This window comes from Bombus impatiens, unplaced genomic scaffold (genome assembly GCF_000188095.3).
Source record: "Bombus impatiens unplaced genomic scaffold, BIMP_2.2 scf_0487, whole genome shotgun sequence".
NCBI lineage: Eukaryota > Metazoa > Arthropoda > Insecta > Hymenoptera > Apidae > Bombus > Bombus impatiens.
Window position 1 is genome coordinate 387,146 of NT_176906.1, and position 27,387 is coordinate 414,532.

The 27,387-nt window shown below is 40.6% G+C and overlaps 1 protein-coding gene across 5 annotated transcripts; it reads right to left on the reverse strand.

The window, feature by feature from the left end:
- Positions 1 to 414: 414 nt before the first annotated feature.
- Positions 415 to 23,964, reverse strand: LOC100743268 (transcriptional regulator ovo). Of its 5 annotated transcripts, none has more exons than XM_012387834.3 (11): positions 23,693 to 23,964; positions 23,268 to 23,583; positions 6,566 to 6,984; positions 5,621 to 6,092; positions 4,744 to 5,293; positions 4,146 to 4,447; positions 3,773 to 4,002; positions 3,020 to 3,157; positions 2,492 to 2,791; positions 1,413 to 1,571; positions 415 to 978 (listed from the first exon to the last, which is right to left on the reverse strand). In XM_012387834.3, the coding sequence occupies exons 2-11, from the start codon at positions 23,398 to 23,400 to the stop codon at positions 853 to 855; spliced, it is 2,829 nt and encodes a 942-aa protein (XP_012243257.1). In that variant the 5' UTR covers positions 23,401 to 23,583; positions 23,693 to 23,964; the 3' UTR covers positions 415 to 852. The 5 variants fall into 5 exon arrangements, with proteins under 5 accessions (XP_012243257.1, XP_012243256.1, XP_012243254.1 ...); XM_012387833.3 differs by having other exon boundaries at positions 3,794 to 4,002; positions 4,146 to 4,480; XM_012387831.3 differs by having other exon boundaries at positions 4,146 to 4,480.
- Positions 23,965 to 27,387: the final 3,423 nt, after the last annotated feature.

Below are 27,387 nucleotides of genomic sequence, written 5' to 3' on the forward strand. Positions count from 1 at the left end.
TCTATTATTTAAAAGAAAAGAACAAACAAAAAATTTCTTTTTGCATTCCCCTTTTCTCCGAAATGCCTCAGTCGAAACGCAACGATTGGAAATAAGAACAATTACCTCAAGACACGATATGTTTACCAAAATATGTATCGTTATCTCGGTGTAACGAAAATTTGAGAAATACCTGACACAGGTCTCGTGCAAATGTCAGATACTTCTACGTAGTTGTTTACCCTCTAAGTCGGAAAGCAACGTAACTTGCCGTGTATTGCTAAAGGAAAAAAAAAACGTTCTAAAAAGGACCGCGTAATCCCATCTCGCGGTAAGGAAATCTTGTCGACGAGAAGAAATGGTCATCATTCCTGAAACGTTCGATCCGAGTCTTTGGGTATAATTTTTTTTTTCTTCGCAACTTTGACTTTCGTCTTTTTTTGTAACCTAAATATCATAGTCTACACATATACATATATTATATATCTACCTATACGTGGTTGATGAAACCTTATGCGTCAGTTATCGTGTACTCAATAAGGCAATACTGTGTATGCAAATATACTTTCTTTCTTTTTATTTTTTTTTATGCCTATGCTCTGGGATTCACGGGTCAGTACAAATCTCGTGGATAATTATGAGATTCACGTGATTCTCGCAATTAATCTGATCGTCATCGGCCCTCGACGCCGTCGTGTATCACCGCTTAAGGGGGCCATCTGCAGGTACTTTTCGCGCGACGTTTATTTCAAGATGCGTTTGATGGCCTTCCAGTTGAGTAGCTAAAAAATCGTAGTCAGCCTTCCTCTTCGTTCTTCTTTCCTCCGTTTCTTTTTCCTCTTGTTTGTCTTCTCGTTGTCTTTGTAGTCATCATCACAAGCTGGAAGCCCGACTCAGGTGCAACAATGTCGTGGCACGTTGAAGAGGTGCTTCGAGGCTTTTCGAGGCTGATTTTACGCAGCTGTCCGTATTCCGCGAGTCCCGTTGCAACAGGCCACCCTGAAGAGTTACATGACGAAGAACAATTTCGTGTTCTTGCTTCTGCTATTCTTTTTGTTCGAATAACGGATTTCTTTTTCCTCGTCTCTCTTCACGTACCCTACACATCATCTTTTTATATTTATCTATACATATATTTATATATAAACATATATCCTTTTGTTCTATCTCTTATGAATTTATTATCGTTTACTATTTCGATCAACTTTGTATTTCTTCCCACCCTCCCCTGCCTATCTATCTAACTTCGTAATTTTAAACGTTGTTTCTTTTTTTTTTGTCTACCAAGGAACGGAGAAACACACGGTACAAAATCAAACGATTACCGATCACGTTCTCGTTACCTCTTATGATTGTTTCTTTTTTTATTATTTATATTTATATTATTCTATTATTTATTTATATGACGGTATTATTGGAGTCTATCTGCGCACCTGGAGCAACATGTTGGCAAAATTGCTGTTGGTAAATTTGAAATGTCGCTTATCATAGAACTTCAACAAAGCTGGGCTGTATGGGTGTTTGTCTTTCAGATGTAGATAATGAACTTCCGGCTCCTGCGTCGTATGCCCACATTCTTCGCATACGTATACCTGAATGAAACGAACAGAAATAAAGGCATTAATTAATATCCATTTAATCTTACAATCTTATATCCAGAAATTGGTGTTATATCGCCGCTTTCTTATGTGTTTCTGGTTATTCTCTTTGATAAAAGCTCAAGTTATATAAATTGCAGAACTTTCAAAACTGTTGATTGTAATTACTTCTAGGAAAACTCTACATCTTTTCTTTTATATACCCGTTACGAAGAAAATAGAATTAATGAAGCAAAAAAAAAGAAAAAATATCAAATGAAGGAAAGGTCTATATTATCGTGCCTATGAATATGAATGTTATTTTGGGTTACAAGGTCTAGAAACAAAAGTGCTATAAGTAGATTATTACTGCTGCCTCTTGTAACTTTCAGCTACATTTACACACCAAGGTTAATTTTGTTGGTAATATCCTTTGCTGTAAATGTATCAAAGTGCTCCCTATCACTCTCAAGTGTAATTTAACACTGCTAGAGTAAGGATCTGAATCAGCATACACTATACCTATATTTATAAGTATAAATAAGTTATTTAAGTTATTTGTAAGTATAAAGTATATATAGTATTATAGTATTTATAAGTATAAAGTATATAAAGTATTATAGTATTTATAAGTATAAATACATTATTTATACTTATTTATAAATTAAATAACTTAAATAAGTTATTTATACTTATACTTATTTCGATATAATGTATTGATAGATTACACTTGTACAAGCTGTTTTACGAAGGGAAAGAGGCGATATGAACACTAATTTTTATTGCAAATTCAACCACGCGTTTCTCTATCAGATAACGTCAAGAGAAGCTATTGTTTTATAATTATGTCAAGTGATTTACTATTATACAAGACCGTCGTGACTTAAAAAAAGATAGAAAATATTGTTGTATGTTGATTGAATTTTGAACCTTACCTTTGTGCGACGTTCCTTGTATGCGTATTGATGTTGAACACCGTGAACCTTAAGGCAGTGACTTTCCAGAGAGCACCTCTGCGTGAAGCTCTTTTCGCAGAGATTACACTTGTACGGACGAACACCGGTGTGTGTCCTGGTGTGCCTCTTCAAATCGAACGTGTCATTGAAACCCTTGCCACAGAATGTGCATAAATAACGTTTTACGTCGCTGTGGCATTTCATGTGGCGATTCAACAGTCTTTGCAAGCTGAAATTCTTGGTGCACACGCGGCACGTGAAACGATTTGGATCGTCATCCTGAAAATCAACGAATTTTCTTCATTTATTAAAAATATTCTTCGTGTCATTCTTCATGTTGCGAAGTACATATCAACCGCATGAAATATGTAACAATGACAAAACTGGAACGGTAATCAGAAACTGGGATCTAGGTGTGTAAAGCACTAAATCTACTGCCTGAGGAATGCAAATCTTAATAAAATATGCGATATATGGTGAAGAAAAACATCAAAGAATGACGTTTACCTTGCCAGGCGGAGGTCGAGCTGCTCTCTCTTCCTCGCGAGTAGCCGCAGCCTGTCTCTGACCCTCGATCGCCAGAGGATTCTTAATTCCGTGGCCGCCGTTTACAAACTCCAATTGGCAGTCACCAGGAAGCCCAAGCTGTAACAAAATCACGATTAGCTTTATGTATTAACCCATCTAATCTATTATTTTGTAACTCAATCGGTAATGGATGAAGCACTCTATTTGATTGGCATTGCATAATTGTGCTATCGAGCAAACTTTGATGCGTTTGAATTGATCGAAGCCAAATATTCTACAAATAAGTATCGTTTGGAAGCCTTTAATCATTTATATGGCAGTGTTTAAGCATTTCGGAACATACAGGCATAGGTCTGTTCCTTGCTAGTTTTCATAGAATAGCGTCCTGCGTTTATTATAAAATCATATCTTTTCAAGCACATTTAATGTAACATTTAATGTAAATATATGTGGTCGACCCCAAGAAAGAGAAGAAAGAAGGAAGCAAGGAGGAAGAGAAGAAAGAAGGAAGCAAGGAGGAAGAAAAGAAAGAAGGGAGTAGCAAAAAGAAGAAGAAAGAAAGAAGCAAGAAAGCTGAAATATAAGAAGAGACAAAGGACAGTAAGGAGGGAAAGGAGAGGAAGAAAAGGCGGGCTTTCAGATCCACCAACAATGCCATACAGATACTCTTAGCCGTATTCGAGTTCGTAGACGAGAAGTATGCTTTTGCCTGGATCAATTTCGGGTGCTTACCCTTTGCTGTAGTACACCGACCCGTTGCGTCAGTGGTGGTTCTCCGACAGGGCCAGTTGGTTGTACGGTATTTACTGACGCAGAGGACACCGCAGCCGCCGGGCTTGGTGCGTGTTCCATCAGAGCACAGGATGGCGATGTGCTGGTCGAGGCGGCGTCCAAAGAACAGCTAGCAGCTCCTGGGCTTGGTAAGCTTCCACCAACGCTACTAGCAGAATCTAATTCCAAACCTAACATCAATAGTATTAAATGGTTAACTTTATCCTTAAATACATTACAGTAAAGCTATGGTTACAGTTGATGTAGGTTCTTTTACTATAGGATATTTGTACAAGCTGTTTTACGAAGGGAAAGAGGCGATATGAACACTAACCGCTACCGGTAAAACTTAATCCTGGACTCAACAGTCCTTGGTGTTGCTGCTGCTGCGGCGGCGGTTGTTGCTGCTGTTGCGGCGGCGGTTGCTGCTGCTGATGCTGTTGGTGCTGCTGGTGCTGGTGCTGGTGTTGGTGCTGTTGGTGTTGTTGCAACTGCACCTGTATCTGTAACTGTTGCAACTGCGGTTCTGAGTGGTGTTGAGGGTTCTGATTAATGTGAAGCGCGAGCTCTGGGCGTTCCTTGGCAATGGGCTGATAACTTGACTCTGCTGTAGCGTAGGTCAGCCCTAATTTCGAACTGAAATGTTGAGGAACTGCTGTGTAGCTGCTCCTGAACAGAGATGGTTGTTTGTTTGTATTATTTTACGACGGTCGACGAACAACTTTCGAGCGCATCTCATTTGGTTCCTCGGAATCCTTTTTAATAAAGCGAATTTTACAGCTTTCTCTTACGATTCAATGTCCAGTTCAAAGAGCAGTCTCGATTTCCAATGCAACAGAACACGTGACATTCACAAACGTTAGAGAGGCGTATCGCGTGCGAACATCGAAAGCAGCTCGATTCCGAGTAAAGGATTGTTCACGAGTACTTACCTCGACGTGTCGAAGCCTCTGGTTAAGGCCATGCTGTGCTCTGGGAAAGGATCGACGCTCGGTTCTACGGGAGTGGTCATTTGCCCGCCGTCCTGGCCGATTCCACTTCCAGCCGAAGCTGGCGAGTGCAAAGATTCTTCCAGAAGATCGTTGCTACCATCCTCAGCTGGTAGCCTCGGTAAAAATAAATCGGCGGCATCGCTCAGACTCTCAAGAAGAGCGGTATGATCCGAGGGTGAGTTGAAGGTCAAGGTAGCGGTGAACTGAAGAGGATCTACAACGGCGCCCGTCACCATGTCTACCATCATTCCTGTGTCGGTCATATCATAGGCGCCATAATGTCCCGATAGCAAATCGTTTGTTTGTATCTTGTATGCGGATAGATCTTCCTCCTCCTTCAGTGTCAAACCATAAGATGCGCACACATTCTGTAGAAGAGAATATTGCTTGCCCTCTTGAGCATTATATTGAGAATGCTGCGAGTTTATGTCTTGCTGTCCTGCGTCGCAGTCCATTCCTACCGCCGGTGATGGTGTCAAATACCCGTTTCCTGAGACAATCATTTTATTCATATATTAGTAATTGACATATGGTATAATATAGCATATTTATAGATTAGTAATACATTGCGAATATTTGTGTATTCATAATTTTATGAATACAACTAAAGAAATTATACCTAAGGGAAGATTTATATCATCTACTAGTTATTATACATAAGGAACGAATATTTCGTTTTGGATATTTTATATATTATACAGTTTTATATATTATTATACATTGTACAAAATATTACTAATTAATCAGTATGTAAATATATAATAAATACAATAGCACTTATCCAGATATCTTTTGTAGCCATTATTAGCTATCATACCTTGAGTACTGTTGTATTGATTTGCGAAATTTGCCAGATTATTTCCGCCCTTGAGGGACTCATAGAAGGGAGGTAAAGAGCCAGTGGGTGGCGAACTCGGCCCGTAATTTCCGCGACCGTTTCCACCAGGATTCATTCCACCTCCAGCGCCTCCGCCTACAGCTCCACCGCCTCCACTACCACCTGTGACTGCCCCGCCTCCGCAGTAGCTACCACTTCCGCCTGAATTCGAAGAAGAGGAGCTACCGGAGTTGCTAGACCCGTTGCTAGAACCGGAACTCCCGCTGCCACCGGAAGTTGAAGATCTTCCGTGACCTGCTGCTGCGTGAACTACCTGAGGACCAGATAATCTCATGGCTAGAAGAGGCCTGGCAATTGAATTACCAATCGCGCGCGATACTTTTGCACCTTCGCGACCTCGCTCCTCGTCCTCTTCCTTTCTCTTCGGCACGGCGTAATCGATTGGCTGTTCCTGCAAAAATAAGTCCTCTGTGTTAGCTGTCATGATGGATTTTTGCAGGTGGTTACACCAGAATTAATTAGTACATGTATGCGTGAGATAAATAGACGTGAGATGAATAACAAGCGAGTAATGATTTAAGGATGCACACAACCAACACCTTCTACATTGTTTTAGTTATTTTCGGTCGAGTTATGATATTTTTTTTGTATTTTTTTGTGAATATGGAAAGATCGTTATACATGTGCGGACTGCCATAACTTTCCTGGTACCACTGAAAGTTGACTATTTTTGAGATACAACATAGCTTATACTATTATACACATAACACCATGGAAATGAAATCGTTAAAATTGAGAAACCTTAAAATAAAGAGTAGAGAGGAGCATATTTGTTAACGCAGGTATAACAAGGTAGCATGGACAAAATTCAAGCGACTAGAAATCCAGACCCAGGAGAGTCCCAGTGAAACATGATGAAGATACCTGTTCCGGTTCGTGAACTTGTGGCACTTCAACCTTATCCTCCCTCCTAGACGTTGACTGACCTTGTGAAGGCACCCTCTGAATGACTGACACTCTAGTCGGTGGTTCGACTCTTGGCGTTTTTGGAGGAGTGTCAGGTCTGGGTAGCACCAGCTTCTCCGATTTCGAGAGAAATTGAGTAGCATCGCTAGAGGAGGGAACGATCGGTGGGCTGCTATATTCCTTACGTTCCGCCCTAGTCAGTACGTGTCCTCTGCTCCCGTATGGTACGTCTCCGCCGAGAATACTCGAGATGAATCGACGCGGCGGTGTATCGGTTGGAGTGCTCGATTGCCATTGTGGCGGCGGAGAAGAAGCTGGACTGCTGCTGCGTAACGATTCCGGAGTCGTTGCTCGATCATCGTCTGTTTTCTCGCGATCTGTATCGTTGAATTCAATATTCTTATGTTTACATAATATTCCCGTGCCAAGTGTTTTTGTTGTGACCATGTTATATTTGGATTATTGGATTATTCTGGGAATATTTAGATGCATCATCACGATTGGATGAATCAAAAAAGGCAAAAACAATTAAAAAGATAATAAGTTGATATGAAGCTTTAGCTCTAAAAGCCGATTTTTTTTTGTTTTAAACATTCTTAACAAATTCATTTGCAGTAGGTTGATCGTCGTTGGGTGAGAAGACTGTTCGATGATTAAAATTCGCAAATTTAGTTCGACTCAGACAAAATTTTAATGCTTGATGCGTCTGGAATAAGTAATGAGCATACGGTTATAATATGGGCTCTCGTCGTAGAGTCAGGATGGTTGAATTTACGAGCAACCTTGAGGGGGTTCGTAGGTACCGTATGCTATACTCTCTTTCCGTGCGTCCTTCACGCACCGCCTCGTAATTCGTCCTCGAGCAGCAACGTTGTTTCGCACACGATTAAACCCAAGCTACCATTAGAATTCATTCGAAAAACCGCTTCTCCCATGAACGGTGACGGGCGTTAGATCCTATCAACCGTTTAATACGTTGATGCCAGCATGCATCACCGATGGGTCACACGAGCCTGTCCCGCGAGACGGCGTGCATCGCCGGTGGATTACACTTGCATTTCACAAAATAGGTAGTACAAAATAGGTTTATGTTATTTTATCTCAACATTATAAACAGGCATTCAATAGTAAAAACATAACAATTCAATATTATAAACAACATAATTATTTCCTTTTTTTATGCAATTTTTTAAAGCATGTTAGACAGAGTGCCAACTTGCCTTTACAACGATCACAATATGTTGTTACTTTTTTGGTTTTATTCGCGGCATACTCTCTACCGTTTACTCTAGAAATGCGTTTATAACATTGTTTACACCGCTGTCTCGTTTTACTCGTGGACCCTTGGTACGACTGCAGAAAATGTGAATGTTTTTTGGACAGTACTTTATTTTCACTTGGCATTTCTTTTCTGTGGGGATTCACTAAACTTAAAAGGTGATCAATAATTTTTTCCCCTGAACAATAACACACCTGTGATTTTTGAAAATAGCTAGCATATATACTAGTCTTTTATCAGTCCATTTTAAAAATTTAACCTAACCTAACACTATTTTCATCGTGCATATTCCTTACGCGCGCCGTCGTTCTCCGACGAACATGCATGTCTATTTTTTTTCCTGTACGGAATTGAAAAATTTTTTGATTCGCACTATGTACGTTTCTTATAGAAAAATGTTCACAGAATTGCGTGTGATGGTTAGAATTCGCATCAGAGCTCTAATTTTTGAGAAAAATCGAAAAGAGTATTCCAAGATTAGGGTCAAAGTTGGTCCCGTCAGCTATACTCAACATTTACAGATATATGCAAATTGATATTGCCAAACTATTATATATCAATGTATTAGTTGAAGTCCACGGAATTCATTGAATCCAACAGGAACCGTATAGCTTTTGTAATTTTGCTATAAATTGAGGTCAAAGTTGAAAAATTGCGATCGTGTTGAACAGTCTAATCTGACACTGCACCGCGCCACGAAGCAGACCGTGCATTCGGGCGCCGCCTCACAGAGAAAACCCTGAATATCGGTCACGGCGTCAACGTGTTAAATTGCCTCATAAAAGATACGAAGAAAGAATGAACTATACGAAAAATTGTACGAGAAAAGATTGGAAAAATTCAATGGTTGAAGAGAAACGTGCGAAGAGAAAAGCACACCACAATTTATTTGCAATACGTCTTCCGTATCACTTACAAAGTTTACATAGCAATTGGTAAGACTACGCTCGACGTTGAAAGTCGGCCGATTCGAAATTTACTGGCTTACGCTATTTCTACCAACGTCGACAATCTATTTCGCCTTACGGTTATCTTTTTCACATACGCTACCTTGTTCAAGCTCGCGTTACAGCTACACGCGTTACCCGATCGAACGACGCTCTTGAATATAAAATAACGATAACCTTGCGAGTACAAGTAAAGCGAGTAAGCTACGCGATTGCAACGGCGTGCAACTTTCCATCGTTCGACAATGATATTTACGGCGGACAGACGCGAACAGGAGGAGCGCCCTTCAAGGACAGTCTGAGAGGCAATTACACGCAGTCTCGGATCGCTTGATCGGTCGGGCCGGGGCTGAGGCATCTGGCCGTAGAGTCGCATTCGTAATTTCTCTCTATTACCGGGATACGCTTGGGTCTGCGTTCTCTTGACTTTGACACCGACTGTGTTTCGCGAATGGAGCACGAGGACATCGTGTCGGCCGACGAAGCCATTCGAGCGGAAACCAGGAAACCAGTCGCGAGGACACGCTACTTTTTGTGAGCACGTGCGCGCCGTCTATATGGGGCCAGCGACGAGGAAAGCCTTTCCCACTCTGCGTTTTTTTAAACTTTGATCGCGCTTTCAACTATCGATTCGAACACAGAAAAAGTTTCTTCTTGCTTACGATTGACAATCGTAGTGATGTGAGTCAATCTACCGCTATTTTTCAGAAAATGATCTATCTGCGCGTACTTTGACTTTATTATAATACAAATCTCGTTGTATCTTTTCATATCGCAGAAATGTAACACGGCGGAGAACAAAGTTAGAAGTTAATTAAATACGAAATGAAATGGACGATTTAAAAACTGAAATACCACGACCGAATCGAAATATAATCGAAGAGCTATCTACGTATCTCGTAATAGGTGAGGATTTCAGGAAAAAAAACTCGGCAAAGGAACTCTCGTTTCGCTAATAATTTCAATTTTCATTGCTATTTAATTCGTCACTTCTTTAACCACTAAAGAATATCAAGGCAATAAATACTAATAGACTGCTATCAATCACAACCGATCTTCGATATTTCCATATAGTACATGGCACCTGTCATCATCATTAGGATTTCGAACGTCCTTCGTTCCAGCGCTACCAGCAGCGATCGCGACAGCTCCGTCCCTGGGGCGAAACGCGTTTCTACGAGCGGAGATTTCATGGTTCTATAGAGACGGTGGGTCAAACGTTTAGAGAATGCTTCTAACGACGCGTCTTTACGCAAGCGGTTGCGTCACACCTCCAAGTCGAAGGTAACAACGGGTCCGCGGTAGAGAGGAACCAAAATGGCGGGTTCTGTTCGCGGTTGAGCAACCTTCAAACAGAATCGGCCCGTGTACGTGAGATCCTCCGACCAAATCCCTCGAACAGGTCCGGGGCCGTGCTATAAATACCTGCGCGAGCTTCGTGACCGGCGTACCGATCTTTTTCTTCCAGTCGCGTCTTCCCTCCTCCAAGGAATTCTCTGTCCTTCTCTTTCCCTCTTTCTACTCTTCCGTCTGGACAGAGAAGAAGAAAGGGAGGCCACGAGAGAGCGAGAAGAAGAAACAAGAACCGGTACTTCGAGTCTGCTTCGGCAGGAACGAGCAGCTCCCTGCCGAGAGACTAGCGATGCCCATTCGATTGTCCGCGTTGTGAGTTTTCGAGCAATTTAGCTGTACCGAGGATTCAGTCGCCTCGAATCCTTATCGAAAGTCGAAGATCGAAGGAAGAGAGGGAGGGAGAGAGAGAGAGAGGAAGAGAGAGAGTGGAGAGAGGGAGGGAGGGAGAGAGAGAGAGAGAGAGAGAGAGAGAGAGAGAGAGAGAGAGAGAAAGAGAGAGAATGAGGGGGGAGGCCTGACCGGTTAGGAGTCTTGAAAGACCGAACGGTCTCTCGGTGAACGAGAAAGATCTGATAGCTGTTCAAGCCTTGACCGTACGCAACACCCTCGTAACGTTCGTTCTATATTAAACTAACGTTCTCTATATGTCTCTCTACCATGTAAGTATGATAAAGTCGCACGAATCTATGCAAGCATCTAATTTTAAACGATCGAAATCTAACGCGAAACCCCCGTCGTGCTCGTTCTATCACAGAGTGATTATTTCGTCGTGTAGTTTGTACAAGGTAGCGTTGTGGTACGTGTCAAATAATACATTAGTAAACGATGTAACAGGTTACAACATTGAAACGAGCACTTCTCGAGTTTTATCACAGACAGAAAAGATCCTTTGGATTTTATAGATTCTATCATTCCCGTGAGAAATAAATCACATTTATAATCGCGAAGATCAAAACCGACCTAATCACCATTGATTCGTCTTTCTTCCCTTTTAATCTCTCAATTATAGGAAACTTCTGGGCTAAATCTCACGAAAGTACTGGATTACGACCGATGTCGCTACTGTCATCAGAGATGGCTGTGTCACGAAAAAGACGAAGCGACAGTTAACGAGGAGCAAGTGTATCGTAGAAAAGTTGAAATCAACGTTAGGAGATCGTGTGACATTGAGTATGCGTCATTCTAAACGGCATCGCGCGCGGACCCGCGCGGTTTACGATATCGTCGCTTAATCTCCTACTATAAATTCCGATTTCCGTCCCGCTGGTGATTTTGTCGCGTAGTTGACGGGATTTCCTCGTTACAGAAGCCAGAAGATACAACAGAGATACTATGATAATAATGCTTTAGCTTGAGCCAGCGCACCGCATAGACAGTTCCATTTTAAATGAGGCTCCGCGAACTCGATCGCTATAAAGATATGGTCCAAGGCGAGCAAGAACGTTCGACCGAGCCTCACGGTGCTCAACGTTAAAAAGTAACGGGTTGAAGAGTCTCCGATGACGAATGCAATGACGTCGCGTTTGCTTTTTTCCTCCGGTCGTTTATCTATCACCTTTTAATGACTCGCATTTTAGTTCTTCGGTTCGCGCTGTCGTAGCGAAAAATACGTCTTGAGCGTTAGTAGTTGCATCGTCTCTTTAAACCGTAGCCTATGTTCGAAATACGACGAAACAGGATTGTGTAGTTTTCTCTTAAAAAACGATGTAAGCGTAAAGCTATTTCATCTTTTTCCGATTGAAAGGCTTGGGGCAATGAAGAGATGGCTCCAACGTTTCAATAACATTTATCGTAGACGAACAGAAGTAAATAGATTTCATGATCGAAAATGCAGATGTTACTACTAATATTGAAGAATTTATATCAAATTGGAATAACAAGAAGAACAATGACTAGGAGATGAAATTATTATATTCCTGCAGCGATCCCTTCTATCGTCGACAATATCTATATGTCACATTATCATTGATCGCAATATTACGAGGATTGTATAGAAAAACTCTACAACATCTATGTATATATAGATTTAAGATCTGAAGAGGAAGAGAACGACCGTTCTTCGTCGAAACCCTATAGGAATCATACGAACACGAAGTTCATGATCAGAGAGAAAAAGAGGCAGATTGGATATTCTGGCGGGAGAAGCTTCTGTCTTGTCAGCCATTGGTCTGGCGGCAGCTTCGTGGCTGGTTGTTGTCTGCTCGATCGAACGCCTCGACTTAGTCGACCTACTTACGCCCCGACCACTCCCTTAAATCCTTTTTTTTTCTCCAGTTTTTCCTTTCCTTTCCTTTTGGCTACCCGTGGTGCTACGAACCTTCACCGCTTACACGCCATCGTTTATTCGCGTTCACGCGGATACACAGACGGCCCAAACAATGCGCCAATTTTGTCTTTCACTGACTGATCTCTCGCTTCGGTACTTTCCAGCCATTCCAACTAACTGGTGCGTTTGTGTCTCGAAAGCGTACCATTAAAGATTTGTAATCGATTCACAGTGCAAATTTTGCATTACTCCGCGGCTCGTTTGGAACGACTGCTAGATTCGTTTTATCGGTCGCGAATCTGACTACTGCGGTGAACCAGAAGTAATTACATTGGAAGAAACCATTGTCCCACTACTTCGAGAGGATCTATTTTCACATTCGAAACTAGTTAGTAGATTAGTTTCTCTGCACTGCTACAAAATTTGTAGTGTGTTTTGGTATTTTTAGAGAAATTTTGGGTTTTTCCGCCCTTTCAAAATGCTGAGCTCCATACCGAGGATTCGAACTCGCGACGCGTCGTCTTTTGAACCTTAACGAGAGTAGCTGGTTGCCCCGCCTTTTGGAATTTTAATTGAGAGAAGGAGAGCGTTCGATGAAATCGTTTTACTCCTTCCTTCGGGGAAAATAATTTTTGCGCTTGTAATTTTGATGCTCGCTCCTGAGTGATTTGATCAAAATCAAATTCATTCAGTAAAAAGTAACATGTACATCATGGTTCGGCTATTTTAACTTGTAAATAGCAACCTTTGTAATATGTATACATAATATATATATATATATATGTCATACGTCAAGCTTTGCTGAATCGAAAGATAGAGAATTTGATCAAAGGTACCACAAATAACAGTAATTACTCACTTCAGATAACTATAACTAGGACTATCACAATTACATAAATTAAAAAATCCAGGTTATGCTTATGGGGGATTAAAATGGGGGAAAAATCAAATGGAAGAATCAGATCCAGACGCGAAGCGCAAACTCGGCAGTAAACTCATGCTCAACACACGTACGCGAACAATAAGGCATGACTACTGCAAGAATGCGCGTCGCCAATAATAATTGTTCCGATGCGATACTTGCATCGAATCAATGTCGGTTGATTATCACGATGATCAAGGGATGAAGCGTGTATCGTTTTTAATCCTTTGCGGACGGGTCAGCTCGACGAGCAAGCGTCGCTGTGGAGGTACTGGCGTGCGCAGTTGAGAAAATATATACGCAGAATGATTGCATTATTTATTGTCGAAACTTGTATTATTTTCTTCAAAATTTAGTTCATTACTGTCACTATTTCTGTTGTGTATTCTTGTTGAACGGAGTTCGTTTTCACTGTCTGAAGCACTGTCGTCGTGTTCTATGTCAGGTTCAAAATAATATTTGTATTATCATTATCGAACATGTGCTTTCTGGATTTTTTAGGCATCGTGTATAAGGTATTATAAAAAATATATAAAATATGTAAAAAGCTTGCTGATTCGTCTGGTAATGCCATTGAAAGACTGAAGTTCGGCCTGACTCGACCATCATCCTACATCGCGAGTTTACTTTAAACGGAAGATAAGATTTCTAAAGATCTATAGTTTTCTTTCATCAAAAAGTTATTACTGTTTAGTTTACTATATCCATGTGTAAATACGCATAAGATTATCGCTCAGAAAAATAGAAGTACGCCAGACACCTCAAAATAAGTACTCGGAACTGTGAACAGATACGAGCGGCTATTTGCCGACACTCGTCCGCAAGGGATTAATTATTATTATAATTAATTATTATTATAATTATAAAATGCAATAATTTATTCGTAATAATTGCAGAGCCCATAAAAATGTACACAGGGATTTGCGTTAATTATGGAAGCTCTGCATATTTTATGAATCACGAGTCGTATCATTAAGAAGATCCTATTTTCAAAGTCTTTCTGGCGCATCGTTTAAAGTTAAACGATGTTACTCATTAAAATCGTATTAACTGACTTTGCAAAGTATTTGCACCTAAAATATGTAAGAAAAATGTGTTAAACCTAATATTCGTAGTCCGGTGGCCCGGAAACTGGACTCCCAATTAGTTAAAGTGGACCTGCAAAAAAAAAGCGGCAACTTGAAGATGGAGCTCCTTGTTTAAAAATTCTTCTCGAAAAATGCCCGCGTTGTCTGACAATTGTTCAAAGAACGTGTCGGTGATAGATCAGCTAAACAAATAAGAGTGGATAGATAAGAAAATTTTATATGCAGTATATCCGACGCTTGGAGAGTCTGGAAAAAAATGTTGATTATTTATTAACGTCTTATATATGTATATATGGTGGAGTTGTGGAAATGTCAGCCAAGTCACGTTGACATCTTCAAGATTGCGAGCAGCGTCTAGAATTTCCAGAAACTCATACAATTCAAATAAGTCCAATATACCATGTATAAGTCATGGTATTTTATTGTCACGCTTGTTCCCTCCATCGTATAATTTTACAAGTCTGGATCTCAATTAATCTATGTGTGTTCCTAATAACTGTTAGGAAGATCGATAACTTAGTGTAATTCTTATTCTATATATATGTATATAATACTCGAAACTCGAATTATATGGGAGAAAATTTTATGAAATAATTGTCAGTTTTTCAAAGTTGAACATTTCGAAGTTTCAAAAAGAAGAACGCCATTACGAAATATCTTTGAAACGAACTGCATCGTTATATTTACAAACGCTGAACTACGAAAAGGAAAATACTACTGAATAACGTTAAAGTTTCAGAGTTGAACATTTTAAAAACAAAATCAATGATCGTACCCCTTATTTTTCAATGAACGGAGCGCCTTATCGAACGCGCGTCTATTTCGAAATAATATCGATATTATGTGCTTAATTCCCCGCAAAGAATCGGTTCCGTTGACTTAAACTTCGCGAGGTAACTGACAAGACGTGAAAAGAAGAGTCGAAGGAGGAGAGTCGGTGTGGACAGAGGAGGCTAGCTGCTAGCTGCACCGTATCTGCGTAGCATTTGCGTAGCGGTACTGTGCGTGGGTCGAAGCATCGCGAACAGCAAGGTGACACTGTACACGCAGCTACACGGTTGCCTTACGTAATGGAACCGTGCACGCTGTCCCTCCTCCTGTTGTCCGTTAATTCTTCTCCGACCGTGGCCTCCCTCCTTCTAACGCGACTCTTCTCTCGCGAACAACGTCTTTCTAGAGGCGCACAACGGAAGATCAAGGCAGACTATCTTCCGCGGTCGTTCTCGTCGCTCGGTGAAAAGTTGCGACGAGAAATGCAACTACTACTGGACGCACAGGCAATTCTCTCGACAGAGCACCGAGGTCTCGCTACGCATTGCGCTGTCGATGTGACCGGTGAAGTTGAAATAATCTTGATGAAAAATTTTTATCATTCGGGCGGCATATTTGACGTGGCATGACAATCTTACCGTAACAGTCATACGTCAAAATGATAAGTACGAAATATAAACATGAAATAAAAGTTCGACCTAGAGTCGTACAACGCTCGACGAAGGTTACAATGTAGGCTCGAATGTAGTGTCTGTATAGACGTTCAGAAACTTCATAGTTTCTTTGTTGTCCAGTTAAGTTATGCTTGGAATTCTACTACAGTAATTTAAGTAATAAAATAATGAGAGTAAAACTTCGTTTATAAGAACTTGTAAGACAAGCAGTTTATATACATGGAGTTTATAACTTAGGGTCTAACCTAGTCTCTACGATATCTACAATTTTTCGTGCACGTTGCTAGAAGCTTATGTTGGGGTAGGTGGATTCAAGAGCGAACGCGTTTAATCGGTTACACTAAAAGCTCATTCAAGTAAGTGATGTTCACAGCCGTGGTCAACGCCTTTAACAGCATCCCCTGGGACAGGATATTCCGGGTCCCCGAATTACATCGGGTGCTAGCGTACCTGCGGGGTGTGGTCCGGGCATTCCTCCGGAACCGGAGTATCGTCTATACCGTTCGGGGCGGAGGGGTGACCGGGAGGGCTGTACACCGCGGGTCCCGCAAGGTTCGGTGTTGGGTCCACTGCTGTGGAACATCGCGTACGACGCAGTGATTCGGACGCCGATGCCTCCAAACTCGACACTGACGTGCTACGCCGATGACACGTTGGTGCTGGTCTGGGGCACGGTATGGAGTAGAACCGTCGGTCTGGCGGAGCTGGCGGTGGCCTACGTGGTCGCCGAGATCAAGGGATTGGGATTAAGGGTGTCTTCTGAGAAGTCCGCGGCAATGTGGTTTTGCCGCAGGACCGATCACGGGACGCCTCCAGCGGGCTCATTCAAGTAAGTGATGTTCACATAACGAAATTTTATTATATTGAAACAAAATCTTCGCTAATGCACGGTTAAACGAACTCCTGACCATTGAATTGTTGTTTGAACGTAAACTCTTATCATCCTCAAGGAGGGAAATTGGTGAATCTCTATTATCTATATACGTTGTTTATTCCAACGGGTTCAGATAGGTAAAAAATTCTACTCAATGTTATAGGCTTGAACAGTGGAATTTTTAGCACAATATTATGAACGACAATGCATTCTGTGTGCATTGAAAAAATGAAAAGATTCGATACCGCAAATCACAATTACAGATACAAACAGCCTAAAGTGTTTCTCCTCTTTTTTTCTTTTTCTTTTTGTCATTTTCCATTGATTAGAGCGTGATGAGCGTAGCGAATACAGAACGATGGAGAACGGAGTAGAACGTGTTTTCGAGACCTACGCTGAGCCTTGACATTCGTTGCACATACGGAAACGTAATCGGCGCGTTCCACCTCTCGTTGCATTCTGCAGGAAATGCGCAGGAAAAACCGGTACGATACTGGCACACGATTAAACGAACGCGGACGGTAGTTCCAACACCAACGCGGAAAATTTTCCCCCTTTTTCCTTGCCGTCACTATTCAGCAATGATTATGGCAAAATCGTGGGCAATGAAGCCATGCTGCGACTTCGCGTCTTTCGTATCGGATATAATATTTTTGCATAAAATATTCGGCGAATACATTGACGGTTCAAAATACTTTTTTATAGATTTTTTTAATAATTTCGAAACTTATTCTTGGTTGAAATATCTTTTTTTTTTTTTTGAAACAGCTCTAAGAGGATCTTTATAATCGATTGTTCGAATATCTTGCGAGGAAATTGGAAAAGATTCGAAAAGAAAAAGATTTAAAAGATCTGAAATCGCTCTAAATCTATTCAAGAGATGCATATAACACGGCGATTAAATGATAAATCTCGTGATCAGATTCACTTAGATTTCTAATTTAGATTAACCGTAATTGAAGTTGCAACGATGATTAATGATACCTGCTTCAGCTTTTCCTTTGCGAATGGCTACTTAAAAGTTTGTAGAGCGGCAGAAAAACTTCGAAAACCATGGATATTAGCTGTTGCATTTTCATTCATGTCGTTTCATGTTTATCAGCTCGAATATTAGCTAGAATAATGATCTTTGAATAAGACGTTACGTATGCTGGTGTGCTCACGATGTCGGCAGATCGCGACCAAGTCGCCGCGCCGCGGCTTCCCAATTACAGTGTTCGCCGAGCGTAATAACACGCGTCGCGAATGCAAGCCGATTCCTCTGACTCGTGGAGCTTTTTGCAATTGTGGATGGAAATGAACGGAGAAAAAAGAGAGATTCACGCTTCAGCCGAAACTCTCACCATTTTTTTCACCGATACACCTGCTTGTTTTTTGCGGTTTCTCATCGTTTTGTATCTTGCTTCAAAGCGAATGTTATATTAGCAGCGAACAATCGTTCCGATTCAAATTAACCGAATCTTTGATTCGTAACAGTTTTAGCCTTTTAAAAAGGGAAGACATCGAACAGCCATGCAAAATAAGAAAAGAGAAGAAGAGAAAGAAAAAGGGGATGAAGAAGATATTCGTTTAATACGAAAAGAAAAAAAGTAGAAACAGCGTTGCGCGTAGATCGAAAACAAACGAAAGTGTTGGAGAAACTGGCTGGTTACAGGTGCAACGGTGCATCTGCCTTGAGAAAAAAATAAACCTCCAAGGAAGTTAAACATTATCTAAATGGTTGAAGAATGATCGCGAACGCGAAGAGAAAATCAGAGGAGGTGGTAGCGCGCGTTCTTGCAAGGACTCGGTGGCGGTCGCAACAGATTTATCGAGCTGAGCGTTTTCTGCACTTGGCCCCTTTGCTTCGAAAGAATTTCGGTCACGGCCCTCTTGCGCCATTAGCCTCCGCGGCACGGTAGTCGTTAATACGGCTGTTTCTGTGCGGCGACCGTAGCCAAGTGTGCGTGCAACGTCTGTGAACAGGTGAGTCGCGCGTGTGTGCAGCAACCAGACGACGTAGCCACGTTCTGTCTTCTACCTGCTTACACTGCTTTCGACCACGAGCTGAACCTGTTTTCCGCGCGACCACAGGTCCACGCTGTGTCGTTTCAAAGCCAACCGATGTTCCTTATCGCGACACTTACCTCTGTCGTTAAATCATCCCCTCTTAAAATATCATTTAGCTGTCCTTCGGTGATTTCTGTTAGTCATTCAGCTACCCGGTTTCAATTAATTAAAATATACGTACGCGATAACGCTTCAGTCCTTTACGAGATATTTTAGGTTTTTCATCGAAATAAACGAAAGAAATGAACGCCTACATTGTGGTAATATTTCGAGTAATTAGAAGAGACGAAGAGCTGATAGGTTTTTCACCCGGTTGTCATTGCCATTGCTAGAGGAAACCCGTACCTTTGATACCCATATACCAGTACACGCACACGCGCGTGCCTCGAAATGCACGCACGATGAACACCGCGAGCAGTGCATTGTAATTCGTCACAATGACTGCACATCCTGGTGTACTAGTCTTTGGCACAGGTGCGCGATTACCCTACGTGTCAACGACAGCCGAACGCCGCCTCTGACTGGTACGTTCGTCTAGTTGCACACCATTCTGCATACGCCAACTTTGGAAAGCGACACGATTTTAAATGGTATATTTCGCGAATCTCGTTCAGCTTAGGTGAAACAAAATTCAGACGTTTCGTCGAAATTGTTCTCTGTTCCCCGACCTTCGGATAGTTGGTTAAATCATACCGATATATCTTTCGATTTACAATTCTACTTTAAGGGCAATGTTTTGTTATGCTCGTCGCCAGCATTCGTATTCATCGCGTCGAATTTAACACATTCCACGCACACGGTGATAGTACGGCAACTTGTGACGCGGTTTGCGGCTAACATCTAAATAGGATGCATGTTCTAAACTGAATAAAACAATCGGCAGTTGTACCTATCTAACGTATTGACTCGAGACTTTTCGAACTAACACGAAACAAACTAAATTAACCTAATACCGTAGGACTCTGTTTATACGTATATACGTTGATTATTTCAAGGAAATAGTAACCGATCTGGTATTCGTATCGCTTGATTTTACTGGTTGAATCTATTTACATAAATCTAAACAACTCCTATTATATGAGTAAAACGTCATAACGAGTAAGAAAAATGAATGAAATCCAATGATATAAACTATTTGTCTTACAATCAGTTCATATAAAGCAACATTCATTGTGGTTTTGAGAAAAGAGCAAGAGATTTTTCTTCGCCGAATATATCCAAAGTGTTGCTAAGAAATGAAGAAATCATCGAACTCGGATCAATTTTAAATATGCAACTGCTCATTCATAAGTTGTATTCTTCGCGAGCGCTATTTCGCTTATAGTCCTTTTCCCAACCGACGATAAATCTTAGCGCAAGCAGCAAAACGTTCGATAAGAATTCTGATTCAAGGAATGTGAGAGTTTGATTTTTCCCGGTCGCTTTTCTATTTACGACTTCGAACCGGCCACGTCCTTCTATCACTCCCTCTCTATCGACCCGGCACGAGATTCTAACACCGGTACGCGGAGCTCGCCTTGGCCGTCGTGGAATTACAGACATTGACGATCGACTCGTGAGCGTTCCCGTGCTCCGACGTTGCGCAATTCGCGCGAGAACCGTGCGAAACTTGAAAATTCTTATTGTAACGCGTTGCGTAATATCGTGTAACGCCTGCGTGACCAAATTGAACCGTAATAAGTGAAACGTGCGTAAAAAAGAGCTACGTTCTCAATGAATGCTTCCTTCGTGCTTGAACCTGTTCCTTTTTTTGCAGCCAATTACGCAAATTTCATTCGATATCTTTCGTCTATTCGCGTGTAACAGCTCAAAAGAAACAGAAACCAACGTCGTTTTAAATTATATTTGATAAAATTATTTGAAATTTTATTTGAATCATTCCCTTGGATATTACTTATACTTTGATGTGAAACCAATTTCAGATTTTATATTTGAAGGATACGAATTAAAAGAATTTTGTATATCGATATAGAATGAATATTATTCGATCAATGAGATAACTATGATATGTCAGCGTACGCATGTTAAGTATACGGTTAAACTATGCTACGACGAAGCGCGTGAAAAGTATAGTGACGTCCCGCGTATGCGGGCATCGAAGTCTCCGGCTCGAACGTGGAAGTGGCTCGTCGAGCATTAGAAATCTCTGCGCGATGCGTAAATATGAAGATACGTCTAGAAAAACTCTGCACGCGTTTTGCATACACGTCGAGTGCTTTCATCGTCACGTCAACGCGTCAGACTATTCCAGCACAGATTGTCGTTCTGATAAATCATTGAATCTCATCTAACGGGTAGACGCAATAAATCTACTAAGTACGACGACTTTAGCCGTATTAATATTCAATGGTCTCTTTATCTTTAGCTGTTAACGGTACATTGATGCCAGCTCGAAGGTGTAACGATTGCTCCGCATTATCAAGGATAAATCTTTGAGTCAACGTTTTGCGATCCATATGCAGTGCATTAAAATGAATTTTTTACGGCACAATTGAATTAAAGTTGAAAGAGAAAATCGATGTATCGTTATCGAACTCTTACCGAGCGGCGCCGAATTAAGACAAATTTCAGATTAACTGAATGCGCGTCCGCGTCTCTACACCGGTCGGTGTTATCTCGTCGATTTTTCGCGTTATTTCGCGAAATTAATGTCGTCAAATGTACGGTAAAGCAAATTTACAATTGCACGAAGGACGGCAGTCATTGCTAATGAACGTCGAATAATTTCGTCTGATTTATCGCGTGATAATCGAGAAACGCAAGTAAGCGTTTCTGTTGACAGCGAGTTGCTAGGATCTTAGGATCCCTTTCGGTTATCGAGGTATAGTTGCGCTTATTTTGTTCCTTTGAGGATGGCAAACTTACGCGTTCTGGGTTTCGTACGTTTAATTGATATACGAGCTGCTTAATGAGTAACGTCGTCGGAAAGTAAATTTGCACCTGCGGCGCGTGATAATCGATACGAGGCCATCGACATCCAACTCTCGAAACGACCGACCGTGTCCGTGATGCGAGAGAAAAAAGAAGGAGTGACGAAAAAGAAGAACCGGTTCCAGTCATTTTTCTAAACCAGTTTAGGACCAACTTCGTCGGTCTGTCTACTCACTATACCGTTGTAAAAGAACCGCGTCGGGCTATCATCTCGCGCTATGCTACCGAATAGGCGCCCCAGGCTAAAAAGCCAATTAACCTGTCTTCCAATCAATTACATAACTGGAAATCAATATCGATATCGCACTTGAAATATTTAAAACACGAAATTCTATATATATAGTACGTAAAAGTTACGAATGTGACACGTGTACATTATTGGTTTGTTTTGCTTGAAATAATGCTCGAGCGATTTAATAACACTTTTAGTATATGTGCAGTTTCCCCGTGAAAATTTATTTTCTTGTTTAATTTAAAGTTCGTTGAAATGATATTGCGTACAATGCGCGATAAATGTACATGTCGTTTACGTATTACACCTTTCTTTGGTAATAACCGTTACAAAGAGTAAGTTGACAAGCGTTAAAACAGAGATAGGATCGCTACGAAATCTATAATAATAATCGGATCTTAGCTTCAGTTTCTTTTTTAGACTGATGGATTATTTTTTATGATTACTATTGGTTTGATTATATGATATACAGCAATCATATGTTACTGAAAGAAAATTCCATTTCGTACATAAATTTAATCAAGCTGAATAACTTTTAGATAAGGAAAGACAAACTGATAATTGATATGAACTTGTAAACAGTGAAAAAAAGTGTTAGTTTTCGAACGTTGATGCAGATGACTAACGATGAAACAATAACGCGTTATACGAAATGCGAGATAATGATAGCGTTGCAAATCAAATTTGCAAACGTACTCCTAAATTGCAACGGCACCTGTGCGTCCGACTCATGTGCACCTGCGGGGTTGCCCTAAAATATTCTCGGGTACGCACTTCTTTTTTTCCATGAGAGAGCCGAGTGTAAAAAAGTAGTCTAACCAAGTCGAAGAAAACCGAGAATTTTAATGAACTACCGAAACCGGCTTCGCAATCTTCTCGGCGGATCGACATTCATCACGACAGGGAGAAATTGTTATAATTTCTCGCGAGGTCATCGTCCAAATTTGCATCGCGATCTCTGCCAGAAAGACATCGATCTGTCACAAAACTTGACAACTCGGAATGCATAGAAGATATATAGATATTTTATGAAATGTCGCAGCTGTGATGTATTAAAAAGATATATTCATGATAAAAATATTTTGGCACTCGTTTCTATTTTCAAAATTTGTATCTTTCATTATTAACTCGACGAATTTTGTACATAAAATTTGCTAAAGCGATTTCGCTAAAAATTTGCTAAAAATTTGCTAATTTAGTTTCCCAGTTGAAACGAAAGCTGTACATTTCTCGGTATCAAGAGGAGCTAATTAAAATAAGGGAAGTATACTTACACTGATGCTTATTCACAATGAGACTGAGAGGTTCGGCACCATTAGTCGATGAATTCTTCCCGGCGTGGTGTGCCTCTAATAGTCTCAATTGTTGTTGATGCAATCGATTCTTGATTAGAAAAATTTTCGGCATTCTGCTGAACCTTAGCGCATGTTAACGTGACACTTCACCCTAAGGCTTCAGGCACCATTCCCATGGTCGGCCACAGTTGCGTTCTTCAGAGACATCAACCACACTAATCACTTCTGGGTATCTCTCGAAGTGTCTTCTCGTCTCTTAGGACGTAATTCTAGTGACGATCAGTGATCACTGATTCTGTTGGAAAGAACCGCAATATACGGCGAAGTGTTACACTTGGTTACAAAACGAAATTTCAAGTTTGCAGTGGTGTCAATGGTTCTAGTTGCGAGCTAGACGTACTTACACTTCTGATTAAAATCCACCTTGAGAAAAAGAAATATCTTGAATATTAACCAGCGAATTTTCGGATCACTTCGGTTTCCGCGATAGTCACTATTAACAACGATACACGCCAATCGCGAAGTCCAGAGATAGATTAGCCTCTCTGTTCTCGGTTAGTCCAAGGTAAAACTTCGTCTTTCTTTGTCGCGGATTTACAGTTATCTTCGACACGGAGCACAGATTGAGCGAGCACACATTAACGGTCGAACTCTAGCGATCAACTGAAACTTCGTTGCTTCTTCGCTCGGTCGGGGCCTTGTCCCCACCACCGACTGGATCTCTCCCCACTTTGCTACCCTACCAACAGGCCCCACTTTCCCCACTCCAGCGCGGCTGGCGTGCTTTACAGCCCATTCGGATTATTTGGTCGCTTTAGCAGTGTGCGGGGTCCGCTGTGGCGCGCGGTGTCCTGTTGGAGATGGAAACCGCTCGTGGGACTGCGCATGCGCGTAACGGAGCATCGTACGTGTGCTGAAGCGTACGAGGTCCCTCTCCTCTCCTCTGCCACTCCTCTCGCACCGGTTCCCTCCCTCGTCTCGTGTTCGCGTCTCTTTTTAACAGAGACGCGTTTTATAGTTTTATCCTGACCGTGTCTCGTCTCTTTTCTTCTTTTTACCTTTTTCTTATCCTCTTCCTTTTATTCTTTTACTGCTCCGTTGTATATTGTCTTTACGGTGGTCAATTTGTTCGTCACCCGGGACACGGGTTGATATTTTTTGTACACTTTTCTCTTTTTGCGGTAAATGCGTGAACGCGGTCGCGCCGACGCACTACCGGTTTTTCATTCACACAGCGCAGCGGGTTGTTCAAAATTGTCCCCGTTCCTGCGAAAAGTCGTTGATGCACGGTCTCGGAACAAACGATCGTCGTTCTAGATACATACGAGCTTTTCTCGAGATCGTGAACAACGATGCACAGCACTTCCGTGAGGATGACCGACGAATATTTCAGCGCGCTAAAGTTATTAACATGTACAACAAAGAAGAATGGAACAACTTTCTCGGATCTACACTATCCGTGCGATTCGTTGCAGTTGCACGCACGATTCTTCAGTAAACAACCTAGGTACGTATTTGTATACTGGTTCATAATGGACTTAACTCATTGTTAAAGGTACTCTATCCATTATGTACACATAGAGGCTTAGGTTTGAATCATGTTGTTGTGCTATAGGCACCTAACTACGTATCTATAGGGTGTTTTAAGCGTGAGTAAATTTATTACAATCTTTATTACATAAATAGAAAAATGAATACGACGTAAAATCAGATTTAAAGAAGCGTTAAAATTACTTCGAATAAAAAGCTTTAAAGGTCCTTTAAGTTTGGTACAATATAATAATTTTAATATTAAAAATATAAAAGATACGTTGTCAGAACTGGAATAAAAACGTTCTGTGGAAACATGTCACAGATGTTGCGTAATATTCGTAATACGATATTGCATGTAAAAAGCGATTACATATTCGCATTTACTACGTTCGAGTATTAGACGCGATGCGAGTATTTGACAATATTTCCTATCGAATCGTTGGCCATTAATATAAGCTTTTCGATAAAGGACATTGTACTTTATGGATACCTAAGAATTTGCATATTGTCGGAACCTTCAGTTACGTTTCTCTTAAAACTTCAGATCAAGGAGAGTCAGGAAAACCGCAACTATTAAACATTGCATGAAACTTGTGACACCGGTTAACGATTATTATTTATTAAATATTATTAACGATTTCATGGACAGTTCTCGTCACAGTCTTGTTTCCTGTTTCTTACACTGACTGACTGACTGACTCAATTCACAGGGACTTGAGATGTCCACAGAACTGTCGTAAGAACAATATCGACCAGATGATGAGAGTCTTTAATATCACGGAAACGTTAATATCGAGGGTCACGCGCTTAGAAATTAATTAAAAGGAAGGATTACAAAGACAGAAAGGAAGAGAGAAATAAGACAGCGAAGAGCATGAACGAGTGAAATCTTTTCGATTTTTTCTTCTGGAGTTGAAAAACGTTCGAAGCGATAGGTTTCGTGGAAATTTTCTCACTTGGGATAGAAACACTTGTTCGAATTTAGACCAAGAAACGTCAACTTTGAATTATGCCCTTGGCCGCAGCACGAATTCGGCAGGTATCTTTAAATCTTGCTGCATTTCGTATGGGAAACGCAAGATTACAAGAAAAAATCCAGTAGAGGTTTGGATGTTTACGACCTTCTTCACGGGAGACACGCGTCCCCAAGATGGAATCTCGGGCAACGCGTAGGGGCCATGCAAAGATTTTTCTCCCGATTGTAGTCTCAGGAGAATCGCTGAAAATGTGAAAAAATTCGAACACGAATAATTCATTCCTCCGGAGAATCACTTTTTCTTCTACCAAGCGTTGTTTCAATGAAAATTCTAACGAATCGCAAATATTATTGTATTCTAATTGTTCGAATCGATGAGTTTTTTAACACAAACGAAGTTAAGATACAGAGTAAACGTATTTTGGGAATGTATCATGTTGTGACTTTGAGATGAATGTTTGAGGGCAGGGTTCTTTTCGAAATGAGATGTAAAGAACAGGTAACAGAAGTTAAGACACTAAGGAAGAAATCATCTTTGTATCTTTTGTCAGGCGCATAAAATGTTCTTCCTGTTCGATAGAAAGAAATGTCAGAAGATCTATTCGACTCGATCTGGCATCGTATTATAAAAATGCATAAATTAAAAGTCTATCAATACTACGTGTATTAGGATATGGAAAAGCAGAAAAATTGTACAGTTATACAATATCGTTATCTGCATATGACTTTTTTCTTTCTGTGCACATTTTCCTTATATTATTTGAATCGATAGCTTTTTCTTAACAATGAAAAACAACGAAAAAAGTAATTCATATTTTCCCTCAAATTAGAACAATATTATGCAAAGTACAAAGCTGTTATTTGTTTTATTCCGTTTACAGGCTAAAAGATCAACAAACCATTTACCTATGAGAATTTATTCGTACATATTCTCTTTATTTTACGATCATGCAAAATCCTATTTGCATTTCAGAGCCTGTTAATTCTACAATTGCTTCGTGAACGTACTAGAATATGCAACTTTTAACACAAAGGTGTCTACGAAGTAGCGTCACTAGCTTCATTCCTTTTTTATTCCTTATAATTATTTATACTATGGTATGAAGCTTACTGTGTAAAATATATAATCTAACAAAAATAACGTACATAGGTTGACTTGTTGTATAAGCATGAGATCCATTAATTCCTACAATGAAATCTCACATAACACATCGGGACATTTGTAAATAAAATGAACGCCTAAATTAACGTATCACTCAGCATATTCGCATAATAATTTATTACGCTTACTCTCGTTAAACATTGCTGTTTATCTTTGGAAATCAAGATAAAAGATTCCAAGATTAAAAAAATTGTTTTCTATTAGTAGGAAAATACCTAGAACAGTTATAATTAGCAAGGTATTTTTATCTCGCGAATTTAACTTTTAGTCATATTGCGTCATATCATTTCGGATATTTACCGATATTAGTTAATTATCAAAGACTTGAGAAAAATCGTAAACATCGCCTTTAGGCACTAATTTTTCCACAGGCGACTTTACGATGGTAGAGTCAATTAAGAGGACGCTAATCTATTGCTCCTGAACGA